The sequence below is a fragment of the Meleagris gallopavo genome, chromosome Z (assembly GCF_905368555.1).
Source record: "Meleagris gallopavo chromosome Z, MGAL_WU_HG_1.1, whole genome shotgun sequence".
Taxonomy (NCBI): Eukaryota; Metazoa; Chordata; class Aves; order Galliformes; family Phasianidae; genus Meleagris; species Meleagris gallopavo.
The window spans coordinates 39,980,847-40,005,901 of record NC_139435.1 but is presented as its reverse complement, the minus strand read 5'-3'; the positions used below and the strand labels follow the sequence as shown (position 1 = coordinate 40,005,901).

Sequence of the window (25,055 nt, the reverse complement as noted above, 5' to 3'; positions counted from 1 at the left end):
TATCAATGAGCATAAGTAACAATAATATCCATGAAAGCAGAATTTCTCAATATCTAGAATAAGAGTCAGAAAAGCACTCAAAGCACTCAAAGCAAAGCTCAGACCTGACTTTGAATTTAATATTTTATTCTCTCTATAAAGAGACAAGACATAACTGACATATATAATTTTGTTTCTTGGCAGCTTATTTGACAGCAGTTATTGCAGCCTGCAGCTTGAATTTTCAGAGAGCCTTGCCGCTCTTCATCATTACTGTCCTAGCCATCTTCTTCATCTGCTGGGATTTTTTAGTAGCGAAATATGAAGACAGAATTGCTGCATTTTTTTCCCCTGGAGAAAGATATTTGGAGAAACAGTGGTTTTGGCTGAAATGGTAAATATGAATGACTACTTACTCTTGAAAAGAGCAAAGTGTTAGTTTACTTCTACAACTTTTTTTTAAGCTTAAGGGCCATAAGCAAAGAAAGATAGATTAATCATAAAAAGTAAAACATGATTAAATAGTATACACTGACTAATAAATTATTTCCAGTTAAGACATGTTAGAAACATCCTTAATATCACAATGCAAAAGCTCAGTATAAAAATCTTAGCAGAAAGAGTAAAAAATTCCTCAAATTGAAATATGTCGGGTTTGTTACCATGAAAGCATATGTCCAGAGCAGTTCAGGGACGCCATAGCCTTCTGTATTCATTCTACAAGCCAAAAATGCCATTGTCAGCTGCTCAGAGAACTGTGAAATTTGTGAAAAACAACAACAAAAATCACCTTAACTCTAACTTTAGTAGACTGTTAAATACTGAAATGTGTTATTGAAGCACTACTTGTTCACATATCCCCATAGCAATGAGCTAAAAGCTTTTCTGATTTAGTCTTCAGAAGCCAAATCATAGCAGCCACATTTGGTGTTGTAATAACATCGTACAATCTTATTTGGAGTGGTAGACATTTATCTGGTAGATAACCTGCAGATACTTACATATGGAAGATTTTTATTCCAAATACTTCTTAGCAACTATCAGAAGTATTTAATTTATTCCTGGGAAAAGAGGGGTGAAAGGAGGCTCACTGTGATTCCAAAGACCAAGTGAAATATCTTTAAAATAAAAAAGATTGTGCAATATCCTTCATTCTCTGCTGCGTCACCTAGTCTCAGAGGGAGACAGAGCGGTAAGAAGGAATCATTCTAGGTTCAGAAAATAACCATGAATTAGTCTTTTTCTTAAGATTTTTAATTGGTTTGCCCCAGGAGTATAAATTTCAAAGAAAAATGCTACAAAGATTTTGGTCCTTTTTCTCTTGAGTCACATCAGGGAGCAGCTGCACACAAAAACCTATGTTAAGCAGGGGAAGGAACAAAGAGAGAGGGAGAGTCCTGATGGGTAGATGGAACAACTCAGAGGCAGTAAGTGCTGCATTAGGCAGGCTGCAATCTTTAAACAGCATGTTCCAAATTAAGTGGTTAACTGTGGATCACAGATCACAGAGAAAGAAAGTCTCTCAGGTGCAGAAGGTGTTATTCAGCATTGCAGTAGACAATTTTGTGAAGCTAGCCTGTAGTGCTTGTGTTTTAGGTCAGAAAAAGAAGTTTACACAGGTAAACTTTAGCTAACTACCACTCAAATCGGTGGAAGCTAAACAGCAGTTGGACATAATTAACATGAAATAAATGGAACTGTGTTTAGTTTTCCCCTCCGTAAACTATATGCTGTATTCCCCTACCTTTCAGACTGTCGTTAGGATAGTTGCCCTAATATGGAAACTGTGCATAGTTCTTTGTTAGTGGAGACTGATGGATACGTTGCTTTTGTCATGTAATTGCTGTGACTAAAAGTTGTTTTTCTAAACAGGCTACAGTCAGTTGGAAAGAAATAAGCAGTTTGCAGCCTGCTCTTCAATGCTATGTATTTTCTGTCACATCAGTTAATCTGCACAATGCAGTTTGAAATGGAGCTCCTGCCCAGATCCAACAAATTAGTCAATGGCGAAGACAGAAAGAAAAAAGAGAATGGAGTAGGAAAGGAGTGCGTATTTTCACATTTCAGTTAGTAGAAACAATGCTTAGTCGCTTGTATTTTACTTAGTGTTCTTCACTCCGCTGGGAGCACAGGTGCAAAATACTTCTGGATGACACTGAGGGTGTAGCTATGAGAGCAGCACTAAGACAGGTTCCTGCTGTTGTACAACTAAATGTTTCAGCTTTATACTTGTGCTCAGAGATCTTTTTCACAGAGATGTAAATGTCAGGGACAGATAGGAGGAAAGGAATCTCTGAACTCCTCCACAATGTCATGCCTGACACTTTTTTATCTTGCAGGGTAGTGTGTGCAGCTCTTATTGTAGCTATCATTTTCTGGCTCATCTTTGACACAGCAAAACAAGGATCCCGCCAGCTGATCTCGTTTGGTGGGCTTGTGATGTATATTCTCTTGATGTTTGTATTCTCTAAATATCCAACAAGAGTGAGTATTTTATCTATTTCAGATCTTTCTTATTTTAAGTTTAATGTCTCAAAAACTGTTTCCCTGTTTAGGGCTAAGTTCAGTAACAGTAAAAGAAAACTCATTAAAACCAGAATTTAAGTTCCTCAGAATACAGTGATGTGTTTCACTTTGGAGGAAAACCATTTTGCTCTGACGTCTTAGGAAACACTCATGGGGCCGTATGAGCAGCTGGCTCTTACTTGTTCGGAAAGCCATTTCCTGTCCTTTGTACTAGTAGAGCTGTGGATGGGAATGCATTTGCTTCCAGAGCTTGAATGCAAGTCTGGGCACGTTGCTCCTTGTCTCTCATCCACAGCAGGTTTACCACAGCTTCCAGAATGTCAGGTTAAAGTGACAGTGTACATTCTTGTCATATCAAAGCACACTGCATGGAACTGGAGCTCTTGTTCTCTCATAAGTTTTATTCCCACTGCAAATGCCAAGCTCAGTCCCACAGATTTCATTAATTGTTATAGGCTCCCTGATGCCATTTACGTTAATTTTCCAACTGAGATTTCCACCATAATTCTCTGCACACTGTGATATCACAAAAGCCATGGCAACTCTCACCTCAGGTTCCAAAAAACTTTGTGCTGTCCAACGGGTCCTGGTTACACTTAATTGGTTCATATTATTAAAATACCAACTGAATGAATTAACAAGAGCCATCTCAGCAATTTGTCTAATTATCAGATGCACTTTTCACAAAATAAAATAAAGTTTTCCTGAGGCAGCAGAGCAGAAATCTGTGTGTGTAGTAAAGAGGGGCCATTCAAATACAGACACGGCTTTCCCTGTGACTGACTTTGTGTCGCATGACCAGCAATAGCTAGCACTAAGTAGTTCCCAAGTATACAAGGTGGGGAAGACAAAAATACAGCTGCAATTACTCAAACATATGATAAAGTCTGTGTAGAAATAGATAATTTTTTTAATAGAAAAATCATCTTAGTTACTTCTTTTTGGATGATGATTCCATTTAAAAATGGAATCCATTAAAAAAAAAAAAAAGAAACAAAAAAACCATGGAGAGGGAGGAAAGGAAGGAGAGAGGAAGGGAAGAAGTGAAAGAAAGAAAGAAAGAAGGACAGGAAGAACCGTGTCAAAGTAACACTTGTCTGCTGCCCTCATGTGTGTTTATTTCAACTTTAAACTGAACACAGGAAGAACTGTCTCTCCTTTTATTCTTGCTTGCTTGCTTGCAGTCTGTGTTGGTGAAATGGGCATGTTCACATTTATATAGCCAGATTTTCAGCACTTACCTCAGATGGAGATAGCCACATGCCAGAGTTCTCCCCCCCAGAGTTAGGAGAGACTTATGCTCTGAGACCCTTGCTATGGCAGCTGCTGCTACCTTGCAGATTAGCCAAACAATCCATTAATCATTATATTAAGAAACATCTGAACTATATTGTTACATATTAAATAACAAGAAGTTTCACCATTTTTACTTTCCTGTCCATCTAGGTTGCTTGGAGACCAGTGTTTTCAGGAATAGTAATGCAGTTTATTCTTGGGCTTCTTCTCCTGAGGACAAAACTGGGGTTTGATACATTTAACTGGCTAGGCATTCAGATCCAGGTAAGCTACTGGACATAACTGTTTATTTCTTACATCACTTTCTGTTTTGAGGCTCTTACCTAACAGTCAGGCAGCACAACAATCTGTTTGCCCCCAGATGTTTCCCTCATGAGGAAAACTGAGTTCTGAGTGGTAACTGACAACCTACATTCGGTCTTCTCTTCTGTTTCATCCAGATACCACAAAATCACGTGCAACAGATTGATAAACAATGACCAGAGTTTGTTAATGTCTTTACCTTCCTTGGGATAAAATCATACCTTGCATCCCTCCAAATGCAAAACTGCTTTTGTCCCAATTCCCTCATAGAAATACTTAACACCAAAATATCCTTCCAAAAATCTGAACATGCTGAAAAGCTTTGAGATTTAGCAAGCCTGAAAAACCACTGTCTTCAGAACAGTCGTAGTTCCAGGGGCTTGTAATACTTACCACAAAACATAAGAAAGTAAGGAACAAGCAGAAGTATCTACCTCTGGGACAAGGCAAACCAGCTCACTGCAAACAGTAGGAGATCTCTAGAGTGGGGAAGGATCCCATCGTAGGTATCTGTAAAGATAATTGCAGATACAAAGGTTTTTTAAAAGTTCATTGTTGCAAAGTACTAAATAAGAAAAATCCAAAAATCAGATTAGAGAGTACTCACTGAAGGACATTCTAACTTTTCATCACAGAGTTACTATTTATACAACTGTTCTTCACAGTACAGATAATTAAGTGCCTTTGAAATAAGACAGGGCAGAATGTACTGTCTCTGCACAGGAGTGGAGGCACACATGTGACGTCTGTTTGCTGCTAACCTGCAAGCAACAGAAGTTACCTGGGTTTTGTCAATGGATTCTCAGCCTTCCCTTTCAGTTCCCACTGAAGGACATCTAGTGCCCTCTCTCGTTAGCTCCATGTGGCTAATGGCCACTGCTATTGTAACTAGCCATTTACATCTCCATTTTACATGTTATCACTGAGAGCACATGTTGGCCTCAGGTATATAAAAATGAAACACAATACCAGAATTAAAAAGTAAAATCTTCTTTTATGTCAGCTTTTGACTGTTCTTTTTACAACTCATTATCTCAAGCATAAAATCTCCCTTTCAAACTGTATCATTTATTGTACGTATTTACATTGGGCGTGTAGAATACCACAGTATCAGGATTGAAAAATACATTCTCCTCTTAGTAAAGCAGGAAATGTTGTCCTGTGCTGTTCATTTACACAGTTGGGAACAGTGTGCACTTGTGGCAGAACAGAGCAGAGACCCCTAACCGACACAGGTCAGTTAAGCCTTGACCTGTAAATAGCATAGCACAAGATCCTTGAACTGCACAAAATTGCTGCAACAAGTCTAGCAGTATTGGCATGCTTTTTGATGGTGACACAGAGCCTATTACTGATTTTATTTTATTTCTGTCTGTAGACTTTTCTGGAGTACTCTGACACAGGTGCTAAGTTTGTGTTCGGTGAAAAATATACAGATCATTTCTTCGCTTTTAAGGTAAGGCAGCTTTTATAAATATGGGAAGTATGGAAGATAGGCTGCGGAAAGGAACAGAATGTTTGGGAAATATATGCATTATATGTCTTATGATAAGAGTGTAGTAACCTGAGAGATCAGCTAAGAGGCAAACTCTTCCATATTCTACTCTGCATAGAAGATCCAGGAACCTCATATATAATGGACTGTAGTTAGAGATCATGTAGTAATGGCTTTAAGGTAAAACAGCGTAGATTCCTGTTAGATGTTAGGGAAAAATTCTTTATTAAGAGCATGGCAAGGCACAGGAACAGGCTGCTCAGAGAGGATGTGAATGCCCTATCCATGGAGATGCCAGGTTGGATGGGGCTCTGGGCAGCCTAATCTGGTGAAAGGTGTCCCTTCCACTTTAAAGAAACATCATCTCCTGCCTATCTTCTTCATGTCTGCACAAGGTTCTATACTGTGCTATACTGTCATATCCTGAATTGCTGTGTAGACCACTAACTGACAGCCATTGCCTATATAGAAGTGGAAAGCCTAAGTGTATTTTTATACCAAGGAGAAGGTGCCCATGCAGAAGCAGGGAAAACTGCATGAGTCACATATGCCAATAATGTGATTCCCAGATTCTCCATCTCTCCTTTAGAATTTGTTGGGAAAATGCTGAAATACAGCTCAAGTGCACTCCACTCCCTTGCATGTGTCAACATTCTGCCTGGCTTTGTTACCACACATAGTTTCTGTCATGGCACATGCTTAGTTTGGAATCAAGAGCATTTATATGTTCAAAATAACAACAACAACAAAAACACATTAAGCGTATCAGGATTCTGATAGGAGCCATTTCTCTGTCTTGCACTTCAGACATATGATTATGGATTTACACAGCTTTTATCTTCTTTCTTACCTGGAGATATCAAAACAGGATATTCTTACATTCTTCACAGTTAGCTCTATCATTTCTTAAAAGTAATTAAAAAAGAAACCTGTAAAATATGTCGTTACTACAAATACTCGTAACATTTGGGGCGGGGAGAGGAGAAATGGGGGGGGGAAGCATTTCAGCAAGAAATAGAAATGATATTTTAATATATTATATGGGTGTAACAAATCAGGAAAGGAAGGCAAGAGACTGGCATGGCTGAACCAGGACCTGCTGATCAAACTGAAGAGCAAAAAAATGCACAGGCAGTGGAAACAGGGGCATGTACTGTGGAAAGAGTATAAGGAAGCTGCTAGGCTGTGTAGGGATGGGGTTAGGATAGACAAGGTTTAGCTTGATCTAGGCTTTGCAAGGGATGCCAACAAGAATGACTTTTACAGATAATTCAACCAGAAAAGTCAAGTCCAGGAGGGACTGAATATCCACAATTTTATAGGTCTCAGTGAGATGCATCCTAGTATCCCGACAGAATTGGCTGATGTAGTCACCAATCTACTCTCAAAATATTTGAAAAGTTGTGGCATTCAGGTCAAGTCCGTAGTGATTGGAAAAAAGGCAAAATCACACACATTTTTAAGAAGAATAATAAAGGTGACCCTGGGAACTACTGGTCAGTCTCACTCTGTGCCAGAAAAGATAATGGAGAGATCCTCCTGAGAGCTTTGCTAAGGCACATGGAAGGCAGGGAGGTGATACGGGAGAATTATCACGGCTTCAACGAGGGCAAGTTCTGTTTTACCAACCTAGTGGCCTTTCATGATACTGTAACTGCTTCAAGCAAAGGAGCTAGATTTCTAAGCCTAGACTTCTAGTTCTTTGTTACAAATTGTATATGGAAGTGTTACTGGCTTTTTCAGGGTACTCATTAAATTTCTTCATCAGTTAAATCTTGTCTGTCTAAAGATATGTGGAAGGTACTTGAAGCTGTACCTTCTGGAGACTAAACTTTCTCACTGTATTTTTCAAGGAGACAGATATAGTTCCATTAGTTTGACCAAGAAGGTATAATTACACTGCAGGACCTATCCGTTCTTCCCATGGTGGAAACATGGTAGCCATTTATGGAGAGAAGGTCCAAGATGAGGTCCATCTGACTTTCGTGCTGTATTTTCTTTCATAGTTCTCAATCCTCTTTTCTTGGCACTGACATCTCCTTCACTTACAGGTTCTACCTGTGTGTATATCCAAGCTTAACTGATGAATAGGTTTGGTTTTAATCATTTGACATTGATTTTCATTGCATTTATTTCTGCAGACATTGTAATTGAAAATCCATTGCAATGCAGTGTGTTGCATGTAGCTGATTTCTATGTGCTTGTATTAGAGTAATGATTTGCAAATATTTTCCATATGATTTTGTTATGCCCTAGATGACTGCTAGCCTGAACGGATCATTAAAACAGCTATTTACCAATTAAATAGTTGCTGCTATTTTCTGATGAAGACATAATATAGTAGGTACAACATTAAGTCACTGGGGATTTAGTTTAATTTTAAAATAGTCTCCATTTTTATACAGTCAAGGCAGAAATTGTCCCAAGTGGAAAATAACCTCTCTGTTTCATAAAGAGTAACATTACATCCAGAACTGCCTGCAACTCAGAAATGGGGAAGCGTGATTTGGAGGTTTCCAGTTGTGATTGAAGTGAGGCAAAGGGATGCTAGCTGTCACCTACCACAGACAGAACAGGGCTCATCTCTCCTTAAGCAAAAAACATTCTGCTGTATCAATTGATAGCTCTTCTCATTCAACTGGAGTGAAAGACTCATGATTTTAACATCTGACATGCACAGCAGACTTTTGATTATCTAAATTGAGTTTCCAGGGTTTATCAAAATTGTTGACTGTATTAACTCCCCTCTAGTAAGGAACAGCTTTAATTTGCTGGAAAGTTCTGAACTAACAATATTTTTTGTCTTTTTTTTTTTCCCATTCCATTTGCCGCTTTTATTTATGATATATTATGACCTCAGTTAAGCACACGCAATACCTTACTATTCTTAGTGGCATTGTTTTAAACATCATTAACTTGTCTGACATATCTTGGAGACTTCTGAGAGATTTTTTTTTCTATTAGTTTTTTCTATTAGTATAGAAATGATATGCTCCCATGTGTTTAACAACTTGAGAATTAAGTTATACTCATTTTATTCAACATGAAAAACTAACACACCTAATAACTTGTCACATAGTGGGTTAGACATTTTTGGAATTGTTTTAAATCATATGATTAAGGAAAATGTTCCTTCTACTTCCACTGAAGGATACATATTTGATTTTCCTTATATTTAATAAGTATAAATGTGTGAATTTGTTTTTTAAGCAGAATGTGTTTGTGCTTACAGTTACAGAGTTCTTCAATATGCCACATTCAGTGTTATCAATATAATGGAATAACAAAAAAAGAGGATTTTACTATATTGTGTTATTAAGAAGCAGCTATGCTGCTTGAGCTTTCTAAGCCCTTTACTGTGGGAAATCGAAGCAGTTACAATTCCCGTTAGAACCTCTCCATCTTCTGAAGGATTTCTGTCCCAATACTTACATAGCTGTCTAAACAGGATTTTTTTTCAGAAATAAACACAGAGGAACTGAGCTCTGAATTCTATGCCATTGCATATATTTCATGGCTTTCAAAAGTCGGTACATGTCTTAGAAAGTGCTAGTGCTCAGTAAATGTTTGAGCTCACATAAATACGGCTATAAACAAATACTTCACAGATAGACAATAAATAATTCCAGCACAAATACACACAACAATTCACGAAGGTTAAAAGTTTTACAGCATAGTCGTAAACTTAATGATTAGTTTTCAAGACTTCTAAGTGTATCTCAAAAAACATGAGCCTACAGAATCATGGACAGGAAAACCATTCTAGAAGTTTAATGATTTTATGCTTCCCAATCAGGTCCTGCCAATTGTGGTTTTCTTCAGCACAGTAATGTCTATGCTTTATCACATTGGATTTATGCAGTGGCTCGTTGGAAAGGTAGGAATTGCTAACAGTAGGTTCTTGTTTGCCTAATATGAGACACCTCTTGAACGCCTGTATCCTTTCAGGGAGAGACATATGGAAAGCAGTTTATTTTTAACCTGACAATAGTTTTGAATGTTACCACTACAAAATCCAAAGTGACATTACCAAGCACAGTTTCCTCCCCAGACTGTACTGTTAATGCCACAGTAGCTGATGGCTTTGCATGACTGCTTCAGAGCCTCTCACATGCCATACTTACCTAAATCTTCCTTTCCACCTGTCCCATGTCCATTTTCTATCCCACAAAATGCAGGATTAAGGCTGCATCACAACTAGTGGATTGCTGCCTACTGCAAAGTATTGCAGGAGTGATTATGAACACCACCCACACACAGGCTGCCCAAGGAACTTATCTCCCTGAATAAGATTATGGAATCACAGAATCCAAGAACCTTCTGAGTTGGAAGGGACCACAAGGATCAAGTCCAACTCCTGAATCCACACAGTACCAAAATCAAAGATTGGAGACTGTTTCCTAGCCTCATACTTTGTCTTCATTTTTGTCAGGTCATAGGTCCACTGTCCAGTCTGGAAAATTGGTTAGAAAGTCTACAATTAGTCTTTCTACCTACGTGCCCAGTGAATTTATCAGATGAGGGAAAAGATGTTTTTATGGGTGACAGTTAAAGCTTATTTCTGGATAAACATGAAAAGTCCTTTGTTGTTCACATTCACAGGATTGTTACACAATCAGCACAAACTTCTCCAAGGTGAAATACTGTGTACTAAAATTTTTAGCTGTAATAAAATTCTGCATTTTGTTTGCTTTCATATGGTCAAAGTCCCTTTGGAAAGGTACATAAGTAATAATGACATATCAAAATATCTACTTAGTTAATTTAGTTCAGCGGCTAGTGCCCAGGAGGAGCCTGAGGTCTTTCAGAATTTTACCCTCAATTCTGTTAAATTATTCCTCCTTGTCTTATTTAAGCACGCTATTCCTAAATGAACACACATTACCTTGATGTTGAAATCATTAATACTAAATATTTATGGAGTCTCAGAGCCCTGATACTGACATGATTAATTCAAGAAGTTAATGGATCAGGCACACCGATGTGTTTATTTGTTTTTTCTTTTTTTCACTTTTTATCACTTTAGGTTGGTTGGATAATGCAGATTTTTATGGGGACGACTCCTGTTGAGTCTCTTGTAGCTGCTGGTAACATATTTGTGGGACAGGTGAGTTTAAGCATGGAAAAACATGCTAAAATGAGATTACTGAATATTGTGAAATATGACTACTTAGCACACATCTGTGTATAAAAAATCAATTCATATGAAGTAAGGACAATAGTACAGAAAGTCTGGTGGTTGATTTCCTGGAAGATAGAATTCTGCTAAGTTTATGTGTTGGTTGTGATACACAACAGGATATACTTTGGGAAACACATAAGTTCCCAAAAGATGTTCAGATATAAATGTAGGTAATAGTCTCCCTTATGAGACTACTCCAAGGCTATATATATATATATATCTATAAGCCTTTTTTCTTAAACTAAGGAGAAAAGAAATGGGATGAAAAGGGGTCACAAGGCAGACAGTGATAGAGGGAATGGGATCCTGGCTCATCTGCACAAGACCTTAGCCACGAAGCTGTAGCACATAGTCCACTTAATGGAAAATCCAGTAAAATAACACTACAGCAGTATCAGTCCAAGTCTTCAGAGAAGAGTGAAAAGATCACTGAGTAGCGCCCAATCCCAGAAGAACACTTAATACATCATAGTTATTTTGCAACAGTGCCTTACTCTTTCATACTTCTTCTCGTATGCCCTTAACACTACTCTCAGGCTATGTTCACACTCATGCCAGAAATACTGGGAGCACCTGCCCGTAAATACTGGCTGGTATGCATGTATCACACGATGCACAGCCCTATCTGCAGCTCAGATCCATGGCTGTTTCTAGCTCACTCAGAACTGGATTTGGATTTCTTGGCAATTTCACTTGGCCTTTGGACGGAAGTTAAAATCTGCAAGAATGATCAGCAAGAGACATGCTGGCAAAATTTTCCCTTCTGAAGAAAAAAAAAAAAATTTATTCATGTTCAGAGCACTCATTAGCACGAAGATTGACTAGTGAGAAATACATAGGAATGTGCGATGCAGCTGGTGATTTTCCTGCCCATTTAGTAAGATAAATTTCTGAGGATTTATTAGGAAGTTCTGAATTTGTTGTTTGTCTTTCAATTCCAGACAGAGTCTCCTCTCTTAGTACGGCCATACTTGCCATACATCACCAAATCTGAACTCCATGCAGTCATGACAGCAGGATTCTCAACTATTGCTGGAAGTGTCTTAGGAGCATATATTTCTTTTGGGGTAAGTGAGGGAGGGAGAACTGAAAACATATGGTTTAGCTTAAAATACTTAAGTATAGAAGTCCAGCTAAAATATTGGGCAGTACAGCTGAGTTATTCCTCTACCTCCTTTTTTTTTTCTTCCTGATAGAAGTAATCACAAAAAAAATTATTGTTTCCTGATGGTAGAAGAAGATAACATGGTCTGATCTTAAGTAGAGTAACACACCTTGGGTGTACAGAGAGTCTTCCTGTCTTATCTGCAAGGAAATTCTGATTTCTGTACATTTCTACAGTCCAGATGAACTAACATGGAATATGCTAGCTGGTCAATGCCTGCTGAAGTGACATAGATGAAGTCCTTCAGGATCAGGACTGGCTGCTAGCCATATGATCCTAAATACTCCATTTGTGACCGAGGTTCTAGTAATGCTGTATAAACACAGATAGTGAATGCCTTGTCTGCCATGAGGCTAGCAGCATGAGGCTAGACAGAAAAGCAAGGCTGAAGATGTGATTTTCTATCAAAGACATCAGGAGATGGATGATAAATTTGTTCCATATCTGAATAAAATACAATGGAGAGACAGAGGCAAGAAGAGAGGACTGACTGAAAAGACCAAGAAGCAAATAGAGAAAGAGCTAGAAATACTGCAAAAGCTAGCAAAGTTTTTTATGTAGAAATTTGTGAAAGAAGAGATGAAAGGGTAACAGAAAAATTAAGCTATGTAAATTTTTTTAATTGCACTTTCAAGGGACAGAAATAATGTTTGGCTATCAAGGAACATACATGCACTGTTACAGAAGCTAGCTCTCACTCTTCTTCTTCTATTGCTAAATCCAGGACTTGGATTTAGTTTTGTTCTGCTGTGCTCCTGGCTTCTTTCTTTCTTTTGATTTTTGGTTTGGATAAGAGCTCTTCTCGTGGAAAGATTAATTTGTACTTTTTACTTCTTAGGCTTCTGCTCTCTCCAATTAGTTTTCTCCAGTTTTCTTTCTTTCTCTACAAGTAATGTGATATTTTTAATGACTCCCTGTAGAAAAATTTTCCAGTCATTTAATGATTTTAGTTGCTTTCTACATGCTTGTTTATGATGTTCATGATGCAGTTATCACAGCATATTTTCTGTCACTCAAAATTTTAGGTTTCTGCCTCCCACCTACTGACTGCTTCTGTCATGTCTGCACCAGCATCATTAGCCACCTCCAAGCTGTTCTGGCCTGAAACTGAAAAGCCTAAAGTAACTTTGAAAAGTGGCCTAAAAATGGCAAAAGGGTAAGCTCATCTAGGTTCTGGGTTAATAGTAATAATCTTGTGAAAACACCATTCAGAAAAGTAATTAACTCCTTATGCATAAGATTTAGGGGCAGCACATGATGAGCGGGCAGGAATTAAATCAAGTATGTGCCAGTATGTGCCAAGCTAGCAGTTTATGAGTTCAAGTGCAGCATGCCCAGCTATAACTATCTGAAGCTACCACTACTCATCAGGACAGGTGCAGAGCTGCCATGGACCTGGGCTTGACAGCTCTCCAGGAGACTGAAATGCCTGTCCAATGTGAATCACCAAAAGATTTTCCCATTTGCTCTTTTCTTTGCAACAAATCCATAAATACAAGCAAACAAAAACAAAGGTAAAGCAACCATTTCAGTGATGGCAGCAGCAGCAAACTTTTTGCCCATCTGCAGGGAAACTTACTTGCCTCAAGAATGACAGACAAAGCAGAAAGTCTTGGAAGGAGCTGCTTCTGAACAGAACAAGCATCTCTGCAAGGGCTGCCTGCAGAAAGCTCAGTGCCTGCAAAAAGATCACTGCTTGCAGTGTCTCAAGCAGTCACAGCACTGGGATATGATACAGAGCTTGCCCAACCTTTACTTCCAAAACACTTACTCTCAACCACACCAGAATTTGTCCTCAGGGTATCAAAGACACACCCTCCCAGTATCCCCCAAGAGAATCCAAGGCAGAAACTTGCTTTACCTGACCATTATTTTCCCTATGACTGCACAGACAGCTCTAGGAATTGATTCCTAATCACATTCAAGCAACTTTTAGATCTATGATTTTTCTTGAGTTACAAAATGTTCACACCCTGTTACGCTTTTTTTTTTTTTCATTGAAAAAGTGAATCAAATAACCTGTTGGAGGCAGCCAGTCAAGGTGCATCCAGCTCTATTCTGTTGGTGGCAAACATTGCTGTGAATCTCATCTCCTTCCTTGCCCTGCTGGCTTTTGTTGACTCAGCCCTCTCTTGGGTGGGCAGTCTGTTTGACTATCCACAGCTGAATTTTGAGGTATGGTCTTCAAGTCCTTAATACAGCTTATATGTGTACATAATTTGCTTTTCTTAAATTATGCATCTGTGTGGTTTGTTCTTGTTTGTGGTGTTGATTTTTTAGTGTGATCTAAAAAAATTTTTTTTACACACATATTCTTCAAAAATGTCTTTACTATCAAAGGGAAATTGTTGCCATGTAAATATTTCTGTTCATTAGTCCATGTAGAGTTTCCCTCTGGACTGTTTTTGATAAGCCAGCAGTGCACTTTTTTGAGCACCGTGTGCTAATACTTGTCTCCTCTGGCTTGGCTATGTACTTGCCAAATCATTAACATCTTCTTCAAATAAACATTGAAGTGCCTTTTGCTTTAGATAGCAAGTCCTTAATGCTCACCAGCTTTACCTGAATAAGGACAAGGTACAAGGCTGGACTTGTTACCAGCACAACTGTAAAACGACACCCGAATCAATCAGCTGAGAAAACAGACTTTAAATAGGACTTAGTTTTTGAGGATTTTTTTTTAGCTTTGGATGATACATTGTTTTTGACCCAACACAACAGCCATTCAATGGATTTGGTCTTTCTGTTTTCCAAGTTCCTGATACAACAGCAGTGTGAAACATGGATATAGCATTGTGATACAGGGGCTGAAGAAGTGGATAAACACTCACATTGGCTTTACCAATAGTAAGATGCTACCCTACAGAAATTTCCGCAGATTATTTCTCCACACAGACAGCCACAGCAGAGGAAAGGCGTGTATATGCATACCTCAGCCATGTTAATTGCAAGAGTGGTGTTTCAGTAACTACTGGATGGAGCAGGATTTGGATGAATGGATAAATCATAAGAAGATGCAACACACAAACGTTTTCATTCAGCCATTCCTTTTGAGAGTCACTAACTTCTGTTGTGTTCCGTTCCGCTGTTGAAGAAGGTCCAGCTAGGACTGTAAGCCTAGTGGGTCTGTGCTGTGGATATACAGGCTAGCTGTGCATTTCTGTCTTGAATGGAAAAGGAAGATATTGGTGTGAGGACATACTTTTGGGGGAGGAGAGACAGAGAGACGTGCAAGAACAGTAACTGCTTAAACATCTCAGGTTCACAAAAGATAATCTGATCAAACGCTTTCACTGCTTCACCTCTTTTCTTCCCTTTGCAAAAATAAGATATCCTGAAATATGAGATTTGTTTTTTTCTTGCATAGTTTTTATACTAGGAAAAGTATGTATCATTCCAATTATGACAGGAGTACAGCTTTTATGCAGAAATTAGCCCTTTGTTTATACCAGTTGGAGTTCAATAACCTGTAAAGTCTGTTCATTAAAACACTTGATTTAATCAGCATATGAACCAGACTTCTATTCTTTTGTCAACACTTTTAACTCAAGCCTCTTTATTTTCTTCAAATGCTCTGTCCATTCTGAAGTCATCTTTGGGGAAAAATAAGGCACAAAGACTTGTTTTGTTTGAAGTGTAAAACTAAGGATATATCTAATTACTATGTTAGATCTAAATTTTGAGTTGATACTTTAAAAATTAATTCCCAGTCTCTCAGATGTTCTGGCAGTAAGAAAACCAATGTTCCTACACTGAAATAAACCCACCTTTACTTTCAGTCTATAGAACTTATCAGATGTCATTGTTCTTTGACCAATTATCACTTTTGACCAGTTTTGTCTTACATATTTTGCAGAACATTTGTGCATATGTGTTTATGCCATTCTCCTTTATGATGGGAGTAGACTGGGAAGACAGCTTTATTGTTGGTGGACTACTAGGTTATAAGACTTTTTTCAATGAATTTGTGGCTTATGAACGTCTCTCAAAACTGATCCACAATCGAGAAAAGGGTGGGAGCATGTACATAAATGATGTGAAACAATATATGACTGTAAGTAGCATTTTCTTTTATAAATATTTATTCAATCTAATTCTTTTTTGCTGCAACACAATTTATCTTTTAGTATGGGCTCATAGGGACAATGGTGGCATATTGGTTTAAACTGTGTCTTTCAGTAACAGATCATAATTATTAAAATACAACATTGTCTTGTGAGTCTGCCATGACTGTTATCACAGTATATCTCAAACAAGTAAAGAAAGGTATAGCTTATGGGTAGAGAAGTTTTAAAGAATACACCATATCCCGCAGAACACTTTCCTGATGACCAAGGCCATCTTCAAAGTGACTTTTTTCTTACTTCATTTTTAGGTAGCACTTCCCTATGAGATATTCTTCTAGGAAAATTCTGGGCAAGAACTGAAGGATATTCTTGTCCATAGAGATTTACTCAAGCATTATGCTTCTGGAGAGGAATCCAGGAAGCTCTAGATCATAGCATTTAAAATAGTGTCATCCTGTTGTCCATGCCACACCTCTATTGGAGGTTGTTATTCCCATCCAGAAGGCAGTAGTACAATGCATATAATATGGCATACACCATGTATTTTTATGCCATATAATTTGCACTTATTTGCACAGGGGCAAAGAACACAGTAATCAAGACTGATTTTTGCAGATGTGTCTCTAGCATCCCCACTTCATGAGCTTTGCTACCTCCACTGGTCCTTGCTATTCCAATCAAGATAACTTGTCAGTGTAGAGGACCTTTAATTACGAAACCTACTTAGGTACAGGCTTTAATTTTCATTTTCTTTAGTATTATACTTTGGATACATGCCTTGATACAAAACCAAAATCTTATTCCTGACCACTTGCATTCTTTATTCCTGGAACATATTTCAGAAATTGAGATATAAAGCCAGTTAGTCTGATCAAATTCTCACACTCTTGCCCATGTTTCCATTATCAGAGGTCCTGGAGAAAGATCTCTGAGCTAGATTGACCTTTGGTCAGCCTTGCTATAGTCATGTTATGTTCTATAAGGGGAAAATGGCTGTGAATTCAATGAATGCTTAGGTTTAGTCTGATTTAGATTCCATCATCTGTATTTTACTTTGTTAATTTTTTTCCTTTTTATTCAGTAAAATGCAGTGTAAGACTTCATTGTTCAAATTTAATACCTTCATAGAGCTGTATTAGCTTCCACAATAAAAATCTCTGAGATGTGAAAGCAACTTTGATTCATAACACTTGTAAAAATGGCCAAGTCATCATTTTAATTGGCACAACCGTTCATCCGAGAGTAGTGTAGCTTTCAGTTCTAATTTCTGTTCCACATAAATACTAACTAGTGTATCTAGTAACAGATATTCAGACAGAGAAAGCAAACAAGCAGTCTTTTTTACTGCCTGATCCGAATAATAACAAAGCTTCCGATTTTTAAACCTGGGATAATGCAAGTGAAAGCAGGAAATCATGGTACACAAAGCCTTTTCTAGGAAAAGCAGGCAAAATGTGTACTTGAAACACATTTTCCCGCATATGTACAGACTGATTGAAAATTTTTACAAATTGGTTTTCATAAAACAGGAAAGGAAATAGAGGAACCTTCTAATAAATAGGAAACCTCCTAGAATACTCATTCAGCTGTCTTGCACATAAAATATGGTAAATAGAAGTTCAGAGCTGCCTGGGAGCAAAAGTCTATTTGCTGAGAGATACTGCGTTTTTTCCCAAAGTGTTGGAACTACATTTATCTTGAAGTTTCTAGCTTGATTCCACCCAGAGTCATTTTTGTGTCCTGTGAGGAGTCCCTCCATGTGGACAAAGTGCAACCCATACCCCATACTTTTGTTTTGCCCAAGAGAAGGAAGATCGTTAAAGTCAGGAAGCAAATAAATTACTAGTAGGAATTTATAAATCATAACATTCATCTGCCTGTTATTACATCAAAGCACCCACTCTGAAGGAAATGCATTTTCTTCTTCCATACACAGGATGGAGTGTACACAGAGCTCTCTGCTTATTAGGGACAGCATACAAAAAACTTAGATTTCAGCGGAGTGCTACAAAGCCAGGCCAGCTATGAAGCAAGATGAATTAAAGCTTTCTGACTCATGACATGTTGTTCAACAAGGCCAAGTGAAAGGTGTTGCACTTGGATCAGGGCAACCCCAAACATGTATACAGTCTGGGAGAAGAATTCATCTCAGTGAACAGCTCTGCAGGGAAAAACTTGGTGAATGAAAAGCTGGTCATGAGCTTGCAACCTGGAAGGCTAACCACTTCCTAAGCTGCAGCAAAAGAGGAGTGGTCAGCAGGGAGAAGGAGGGGATTGTCTTCCTCTATTCTGCCCTTGTGAGGCTGCATCAGGAATACTACATCTAGGTGTTGGAGCAGGTCCAGAGATGGGCCACAGAGTTGATCAGAGGGCTGGAAATCTCTCCAAATTTAGGCAGAGGGAGCAGGGCTTTTTTGGCTTAGAAAAGAAAAGGCCCCGAGGAGACCTCATTGCAGCCCTCCAATAAAAACAAAAACAAAAACAAAAACAAAGACAGGGCTTATAAAAAAGACATAGGCTGACTTTTTAAATGGTCTGATAGTGATAGGACAAGAGGAAACAGTTTTGAACTAGAAGAGGGGAGATTTAAGTTAGATGTCAGGAGGAAATTATTTACTTAGAGGGTGGTATGAGATGGGAACAGACTACTCAGAGAATCTGTGGTTCCTGGAGGTGTTCAAGGCCAGCTGGATGAGGCCCTTAGCAGCCTGTTCTAGTGGGTGGCAGCCCTGGCCATGGCAGAGGGGTTGGAACTGGCTGAGCTTTGAGGTCCCTTTCGAATCACAACATTCTATGAGTCTGTGAGTCTGTGACACTCTGAAAAAATATCTAAATTGTCACTATGAGTTAAGAATAATTTTCATCTTTAATTACTTATACTCATCAATGTATATGAAGAATGAATCCACCACGTGGTCTTTGAGTCCTCAGATGTGAAAGCCTGCATACCTGCAAGGAACAGAATGACTAACCTTGTTGCAAGTCACACGCTAGGATAGCAACCATGTGAAATTTAATATATTGATTTCAGTTCTCAGAGCCCTGGGCCACAATGCCGTAGTTTCAGACTTGTAAATCAGCATGAGCTGTCTCAATTCATTCAACTGGGTATTTGTTTGTTTTCCAGGTCCGTTCTGAAACCATTGCAACCTATGCTCTTTGTGGATTTGCCAACTTTGGCTCTCTGGGAATGGTAATAGGAAGTCTAAGTAAGAATGCCATTCATGGATTATTTATTTAGAAAGCAAATACCAAGGAAACACCCAGAGGGATGGGCTGTGGGTGAAGCTTGGCAGCTTTAGGAGCTGAGTTTCTCTCTTTCAAGAACCAGTACCCAGCTGGGCATGGGGGGACTCCCTAAGGGATATACACGTTGAGGTACAAAAATGAGTTGAGAAGAAGGGGAGGGTACCAAGCCCACAAGTCTCCCTGTCAAAAAATCATGCTGCCAACCACTACAGCTACTGTAGATCTTAGGCATTGGGGTAAGCAAACTACGTCTGTAGCCAACTAGTTTGAAAGATAAAATTAGTGTTTTTCTCTGAAAATGTTACATATATGCAACTGACTCAAAGGGAAAGGAAAAAAAAAAAGCATAAACTTTTCAGAACTCTAGGAGAATTTAAAATAGAGAAAAGAAGGAAAGAAAAGAAGGAAGGAAAGAAAGAAAGAAAGAGAAGAAGGAAGGAAGAAAGGAAGGAAGGAAGGAAGGAAGGAAGGAAGGAAGGAAGGAAGGAAGGAAGGAAGGAAGAAAAGAAGGAAGGAAGGAAGGAAGGAAGGACAGTGTGTAAGAGCAGGAGCCAGCTGCGGGCTAGATCCCAGTACAGTGACTGATATTCACTTCTAAAAGCAGCTGTTGGCTGGCAGAGATGTGCAAATTGCCAAAGCAGACATAATTTGCCTTTTCTATGCTCAAACCAGCTTCTTAACAGTGTCAGCAAGCCTTGTCACAAGGCTTTTAAAAGTCCCACTGAACATATCTGATTTTCCTTCCTGATTTACTCTGGTTAGAGCCACAGGGTGGGGCTTTCCTCACATGAAGAGAAAGTTACTGGATTAATTTTCTTTGCATCTGCATGTATGTGTCACAAAATCACAGAATTGTAGGGGTTGGACAGGACCTCCAGAGATCACCTAGTCCAATTATTCCAGTGCTTGACTACTCTCTCAGTGAAGTGTTTTTTTCCTGATATCTAGCCTGCTATTTTATGCACACTTTACTTTTCTTCCTAGCAAGCATGGCTCCCTCCAAAAAAAAGGAAATTGCTAGTGGTGCTTTCAGGGCAATGATTGCTGGAACTATTGCCTGTTTCATGACGGCATGCATTGCAGGTACTGTGCATGAGTTTGGTACATTTGGTGAAAGTGACCACAGGGCGGCAGCACATCAGTGTAATAAATATAGGGGGGGACTTCCTGTTACTTAAAACTAGTATTTTTTTTTTTTTCATGAGATTAAAAGTCAGTGTTGAATTAAAAGCTGCTGAAAAGTGGAGTATATGAAATATCTATTTCTTTTGTTTAATTTTTTTTGTTAGTCTTTGTGTAATAACTGACAAGAAAAAAAGATATTGGTAAGTTATTTTTAAGAAAAAATCTTTCCTTTACACTGTTGCTTACTGCAATAAAGAAGTAATTACAGAGCAGAAACGGTGAATTAGATGAGAAGTAGAACGCAAGAGAGAAGTGAGAGAAGCTACAAAATTTTTATATTATTGCTAAAAGAATGTTTGAGGCTAATAGTATACCCATTGTACGTTTAATTTAACAAAACTGTCTTAAGGTGGGACTCAACAGGAGATCCTTGTTTTCAAATTCTCACATTCATACTGAGTGAAGAATCACAAAGAGACAGCCAGGTTAGGGAGGAAATGAAAAAGAACATGTTAGTTTCTCAGGAGATATTCCCAGGTATGATTCAGCAGACAGAACTCATCCCTAGTATTTAACGATACATTTCACAGCACAGCTTTTTGGGGCATGTGATAAGCATTGCTATTTATCCAGTGAAGAATTGTTGAAATTTTTTCTTTATTTAGCTGAAAAAGAAATCTGTCTATAGAAACCACAGCTTTCTTGTCCCTTTTTTATCACAGCAACAGCAATACTATACATGTTGTAAGGATAATTCTGCTCTGTTTTCTGAAGGTTATAGAAGTACCTGAAATTGCATTAGGCACACTGCCCCCATAACGTTTTGATACATGAGACTGCTGCATATAACTGAGGAATCAGGAAGTCTTACTAAATGTTGTCCTTTCACAAGCTTGGTCTTAAGAATATAGTTGTGAACAGCTACTGGGTAATCTTTCCAAAACAACAAAATCTGTCATGAAAAGAAAATTACATTCTACCCTCTTCTGGCATGGCAGATGCTTTCATTTTACCCAGAAGGCGAAAGAGACGTAGAATTTCTACTACCCCATGTAAGATAACATATTAAAAATGTGGCCATGTTTCACAGCACTAAGTAGAAGGAAGAGCTGTTATTTTCACATTTTTGTGTCTGCATCCCTACATTGGATGTTAATATTTGTATTTTTGGAGAACAGCAAAGCAGATAGATAAGCCACATACATTCTTTTAAAACAAAAGAAAAGCTTGCATGTATATTTGTTCTGCTATAAATGTAGCATAGCTCCATTTTATTTATTGAAAGCGCACTGGCCCAGCACTAGCAGATGTTTTTAGAAGCATGAAAATGCATAAAAAGCCCAAATGTTCTTAATGCAATGGGTCACCACAGTTTAATTTCTGTAGGTAAAAAACGTGTGATTCCTTAATCTAGTTCTGTAAAATTTTTGAAAACTTTTAAGATTTTTGAGGATTTTAAACTTGCAGCATTTTATAGAACTATTTCAAGGGATGATTTCAAATCAGCCAGAACATTTTATCCAACCTTGCTCCCGTAACTGACACTCCCTAATCTTACAGTTACCAAATTGTTCCTTATTTAACAGGAATGCTGGCCATCCCTGATGTGGAAGTTCCATGCCACATTTTGTTACAAACTGCCTTCAATTCTACAAGTTCCCCTGCCAATATCACAGAGCTGGTCGAATGCTGCCAGCAGACCTTCACCAGGTAATGAGGGCCTGAGTATCCTCCACAGGTAGGCCAGGCTCTGCTGCAGGTGCTCCTCACCCTACTTCAGTCCCACACCAGTGGGAGGGAGCACATGGGTAGAGGGCTAGACCAGTCCTCCTGCCAGCATACCCTGGCCCCTTCCTCAGACCATTCCCATCTCTCAGCCATCAGTGTGGTGGAGTTGAGTTTGGGAGAGAGCTGCAGGCAGAAGGAGCGAGTAGTGATGAAACTCTTTGTCTTACTGCAAAGGCCCGGGTGGGCAAGGGTCTCATTCAGCAACTCTGCACGTAGTAACAAGGAGCTCTTTATCTTTTTAGCACCCTATTTAATTTTTTTTTTAATTCTGTTTTCTTTTTCATCTCTTTTTTGTGAACTTTTTAAACTTTTGAGTCATATGATAATTTTAACACATTTACAGTCACTTTTTAAAAATTACATGTCCATGTGTATGTGTGTATGTGTGTACGTGTGTGTGTACACAAACACACGAGGAGTAAATCTGATTTCTGTTTTTTCCTTCTTCTTTAGTGCAAACAGTTCTCAGGAGAGCTTCTCTGGAGGAAACTACACCCTGAGTTTCTGGAAAAAATGTTGCCAAATACTGAATCAAACAACTTTTAATTGCACATGAATTAAGCCTTAATCTGGAGTGGAATATTCGTAACTAACAGCCATTTTTATTGGCAGAAAGGCAGTAAAAAGCTCCTTTTCCACAACTGTGAATAATATGGACCTTTATTTCCTATCTCCTGCAAGCCTACTTCTTCTGACATGCATAGAATTAGTTCCAAAATTAAACTGGGATGAAAGCAAGAGACCTCCTGCTACAGATCTGTTCTCCCGTTACACATCAGAAAAGGAGGAGAACATTTCTGATTTCATTTCTACCCTGAAACTGATGAATCTATAGCATAAAACTACTACTGGCAAGAAGAAAATCATGCTCAGAGGATCTGACTTGCAATTACAGAAAGTTGTGTACTCCAAATAATATTTTTAGAATTACCATTCTTTCTGCTCTTTTTTGATATTTTATAAGTGGTTTCACTGCAGGTAAATGCCTCTATTCTCAGAAATATCTGTATACTTCTTCTGGTAACTATGGCTACATGTGAACTGAGCTTCTAGCATGGGAGACACCTCATCACCTTGATCACCAAAGTACCCAAACCAAGAACTAGCCAGTGTGTACCCTAGCTCCCGTCTTTCTGCCCTCAGCAGAACATAGGAGGCATCCTATCTGTATCTGAATTCAGGAGGCTGATTTGTGCTTAGAGGTAACTCCCATGACTTGGAAAGGTCCAAATCCCAAAGGAAGTTTCCCATATCAATTTATCCCAACCTTTGTTGCTGAAGGTTGATCCCATGGTCACCAAGTGGATACTCACTGTCATATTCCCAACAGAATCAACAGACCATCAACAAAATGTGGATAAGATCAAGTCAGAATCCATCTCTCTGTGAAAGCAACATTGATGGAACCAGGCTCTAAATAGAAGGATGTGCTATCAAACAAAATATGTCAAACAAAAAAACTAATTTTATTTCCTCTGGTTATGTTTTCTACACCAGACAGGATTATTTCCAAATGTCAGTGGGACAAGTTCTTTAGTAAATAGAATAACGGCATAATAGAATAGATGTTTTAATAAGATGGGGAGAACAAACAAACAAAAACAAACAAACAAACAAACAAAAAACAACCAGGAATTTTGATCCTGATTTCGTGCAGGACTGACTTTTCCCACAGTGGTCTGTGCAGTTCTTATCCATGCAGAGGTCCTTCATGGGTCTGTTTGATGTTGCCTAAAAGCAAGGTTTCCAGCACGTAAAGGAACATAAGATTTATTTGTTATATTCCTTTTTTTTTATTCTAAGATGTAAGATTTACTTGTTATATTCCCCTATTATTGTCTTCAAACAGCTCTACTGCCTGCTTTACCTCTCCCCATGCAGAACACTGTATTTGTGTGTGTAAATATAATAAAAAAAGATTACTTACATTTAGGTAAACAAATATGAGTTTTCATAATAAAATTTATGTCTATTCTGACAAAACAATATGCATCTAACTTCTCATCTTTCCATTAATTATTGCAGAGTCTGCTCTGGGAAAACCAGATTAATAAACTTAGCTGCCAATACAGTTGTTTTCAGTGGGCATTGATTTGGATTTATCCTAAAAGGTCCAAGTTTCCTGTAAAATTCAGTTTATTGACTTAATTCTCCAAAATTATAAATGCCAATAGTACTACTGCTTTCTGAATTTCAATACTGGTTTCCTGTTGTTAGATGTTTTTCTTTGGCCTCATTCTCCAAGATTTAGGAAACTGCGTGACAGCCTCTGGTTTCAGTGCTCTTAAAGTGTGTTCCTAATCCTGTTAATTGCAGATCACGCTCAAATGCTTCATGCAAATGTATCTTAAAGATTAAAACTGAGTGAGTGCACAGTTCTTAGTAACCATTATCACTATAGCATAGCATGGCTTTCAGATAAGTTCTGAGTTAGCTTATGTGAAATACAGAATTATGTAAACTGGGTCTGTTTAGCCTTGAGAAAAGACGACTGAGAGGGGACCTGATCCAGGTTTATAAATATCTGAGGTGTGGCGGCCATAGCGGTGAGGCCAGTCTCTTTTCAGTGGTACGTGGAGACAGGACGAGGGGAAACGGACATAAGCTGCAGCATAGAAAGTTCCGCACAAATGTGCGCAAGAACTTCTTCACGGTGAGGGTGACGGAGCACTGGAACAGGCTGCCCAGGGAGGTTGTGGAGTCTCCTCTGGAGATATTCAAGTCTCGCCTGGATGCCTACCTGTGCGACCTGGTGTAGGGAACCTGCTTTGGCAGGGGGGTTGGTCTCAATGATCTCTAAAGGTCCCTTCCAACCCCTACAATTCTGTGATTCTGTGATTCTGTATTTTCAAGAGAAATGAATCAGAAACAATAACTGTC

General features: G+C 38.6%; 1 protein-coding gene and 1 long non-coding RNA gene across 9 annotated transcripts in view; one reads left to right on the top strand and one right to left on the bottom strand.

The window, feature by feature from the left end:
* Nucleotides 1-24,161, top strand: part of SLC28A3 (solute carrier family 28 member 3) — a 43,839-nt gene extending 19,678 nt beyond the window's left edge. For 5 of the 8 annotated variants that reach the window (XM_085212994.1, XM_010725796.3, XM_085212997.1 and 2 more), the window contains 14 exons: nt 184-373; nt 2,319-2,463; nt 3,952-4,065; nt 5,483-5,560; nt 9,396-9,476; nt 10,626-10,706; nt 11,723-11,848; nt 12,972-13,102; nt 13,953-14,121; nt 15,803-16,000; nt 19,141-19,222; nt 20,247-20,345; nt 21,974-22,097; nt 22,629-24,161. In XM_085212994.1, the coding sequence (XP_085069120.1) occupies nt 184-373; nt 2,319-2,463; nt 3,952-4,065; nt 5,483-5,560; nt 9,396-9,476; nt 10,626-10,706; nt 11,723-11,848; nt 12,972-13,102; nt 13,953-14,121; nt 15,803-16,000; nt 19,141-19,222; nt 20,247-20,345; nt 21,974-22,097; nt 22,629-22,731 (1,721 nt within the window). In that variant the 3' untranslated portion in view covers nt 22,732-24,161. The remainder of the gene's footprint in view (nt 1-183; nt 374-2,318; nt 2,464-3,951; nt 4,066-5,482; nt 5,561-9,395; nt 9,477-10,625; nt 10,707-11,722; nt 11,849-12,971; nt 13,103-13,952; nt 14,122-15,802; nt 16,001-19,140; nt 19,223-20,246; nt 20,346-21,973; nt 22,098-22,628) is intronic. The other 3 variants (XM_085213000.1, XM_085212999.1, XM_085212998.1) reach the window with 2 other exon arrangements.
* LOC109364000 (uncharacterized) lies at nt 330-4,861 on the bottom strand. Its single transcript, XR_014880366.1, has 3 exons — nt 4,712-4,861; nt 4,498-4,614; nt 330-734 (listed from the first exon to the last, which is right to left on the bottom strand). It is a non-coding gene; the product is annotated as an uncharacterized LOC109364000 (long non-coding RNA).
* Nucleotides 24,162-25,055: the final 894 nt, after the last annotated feature.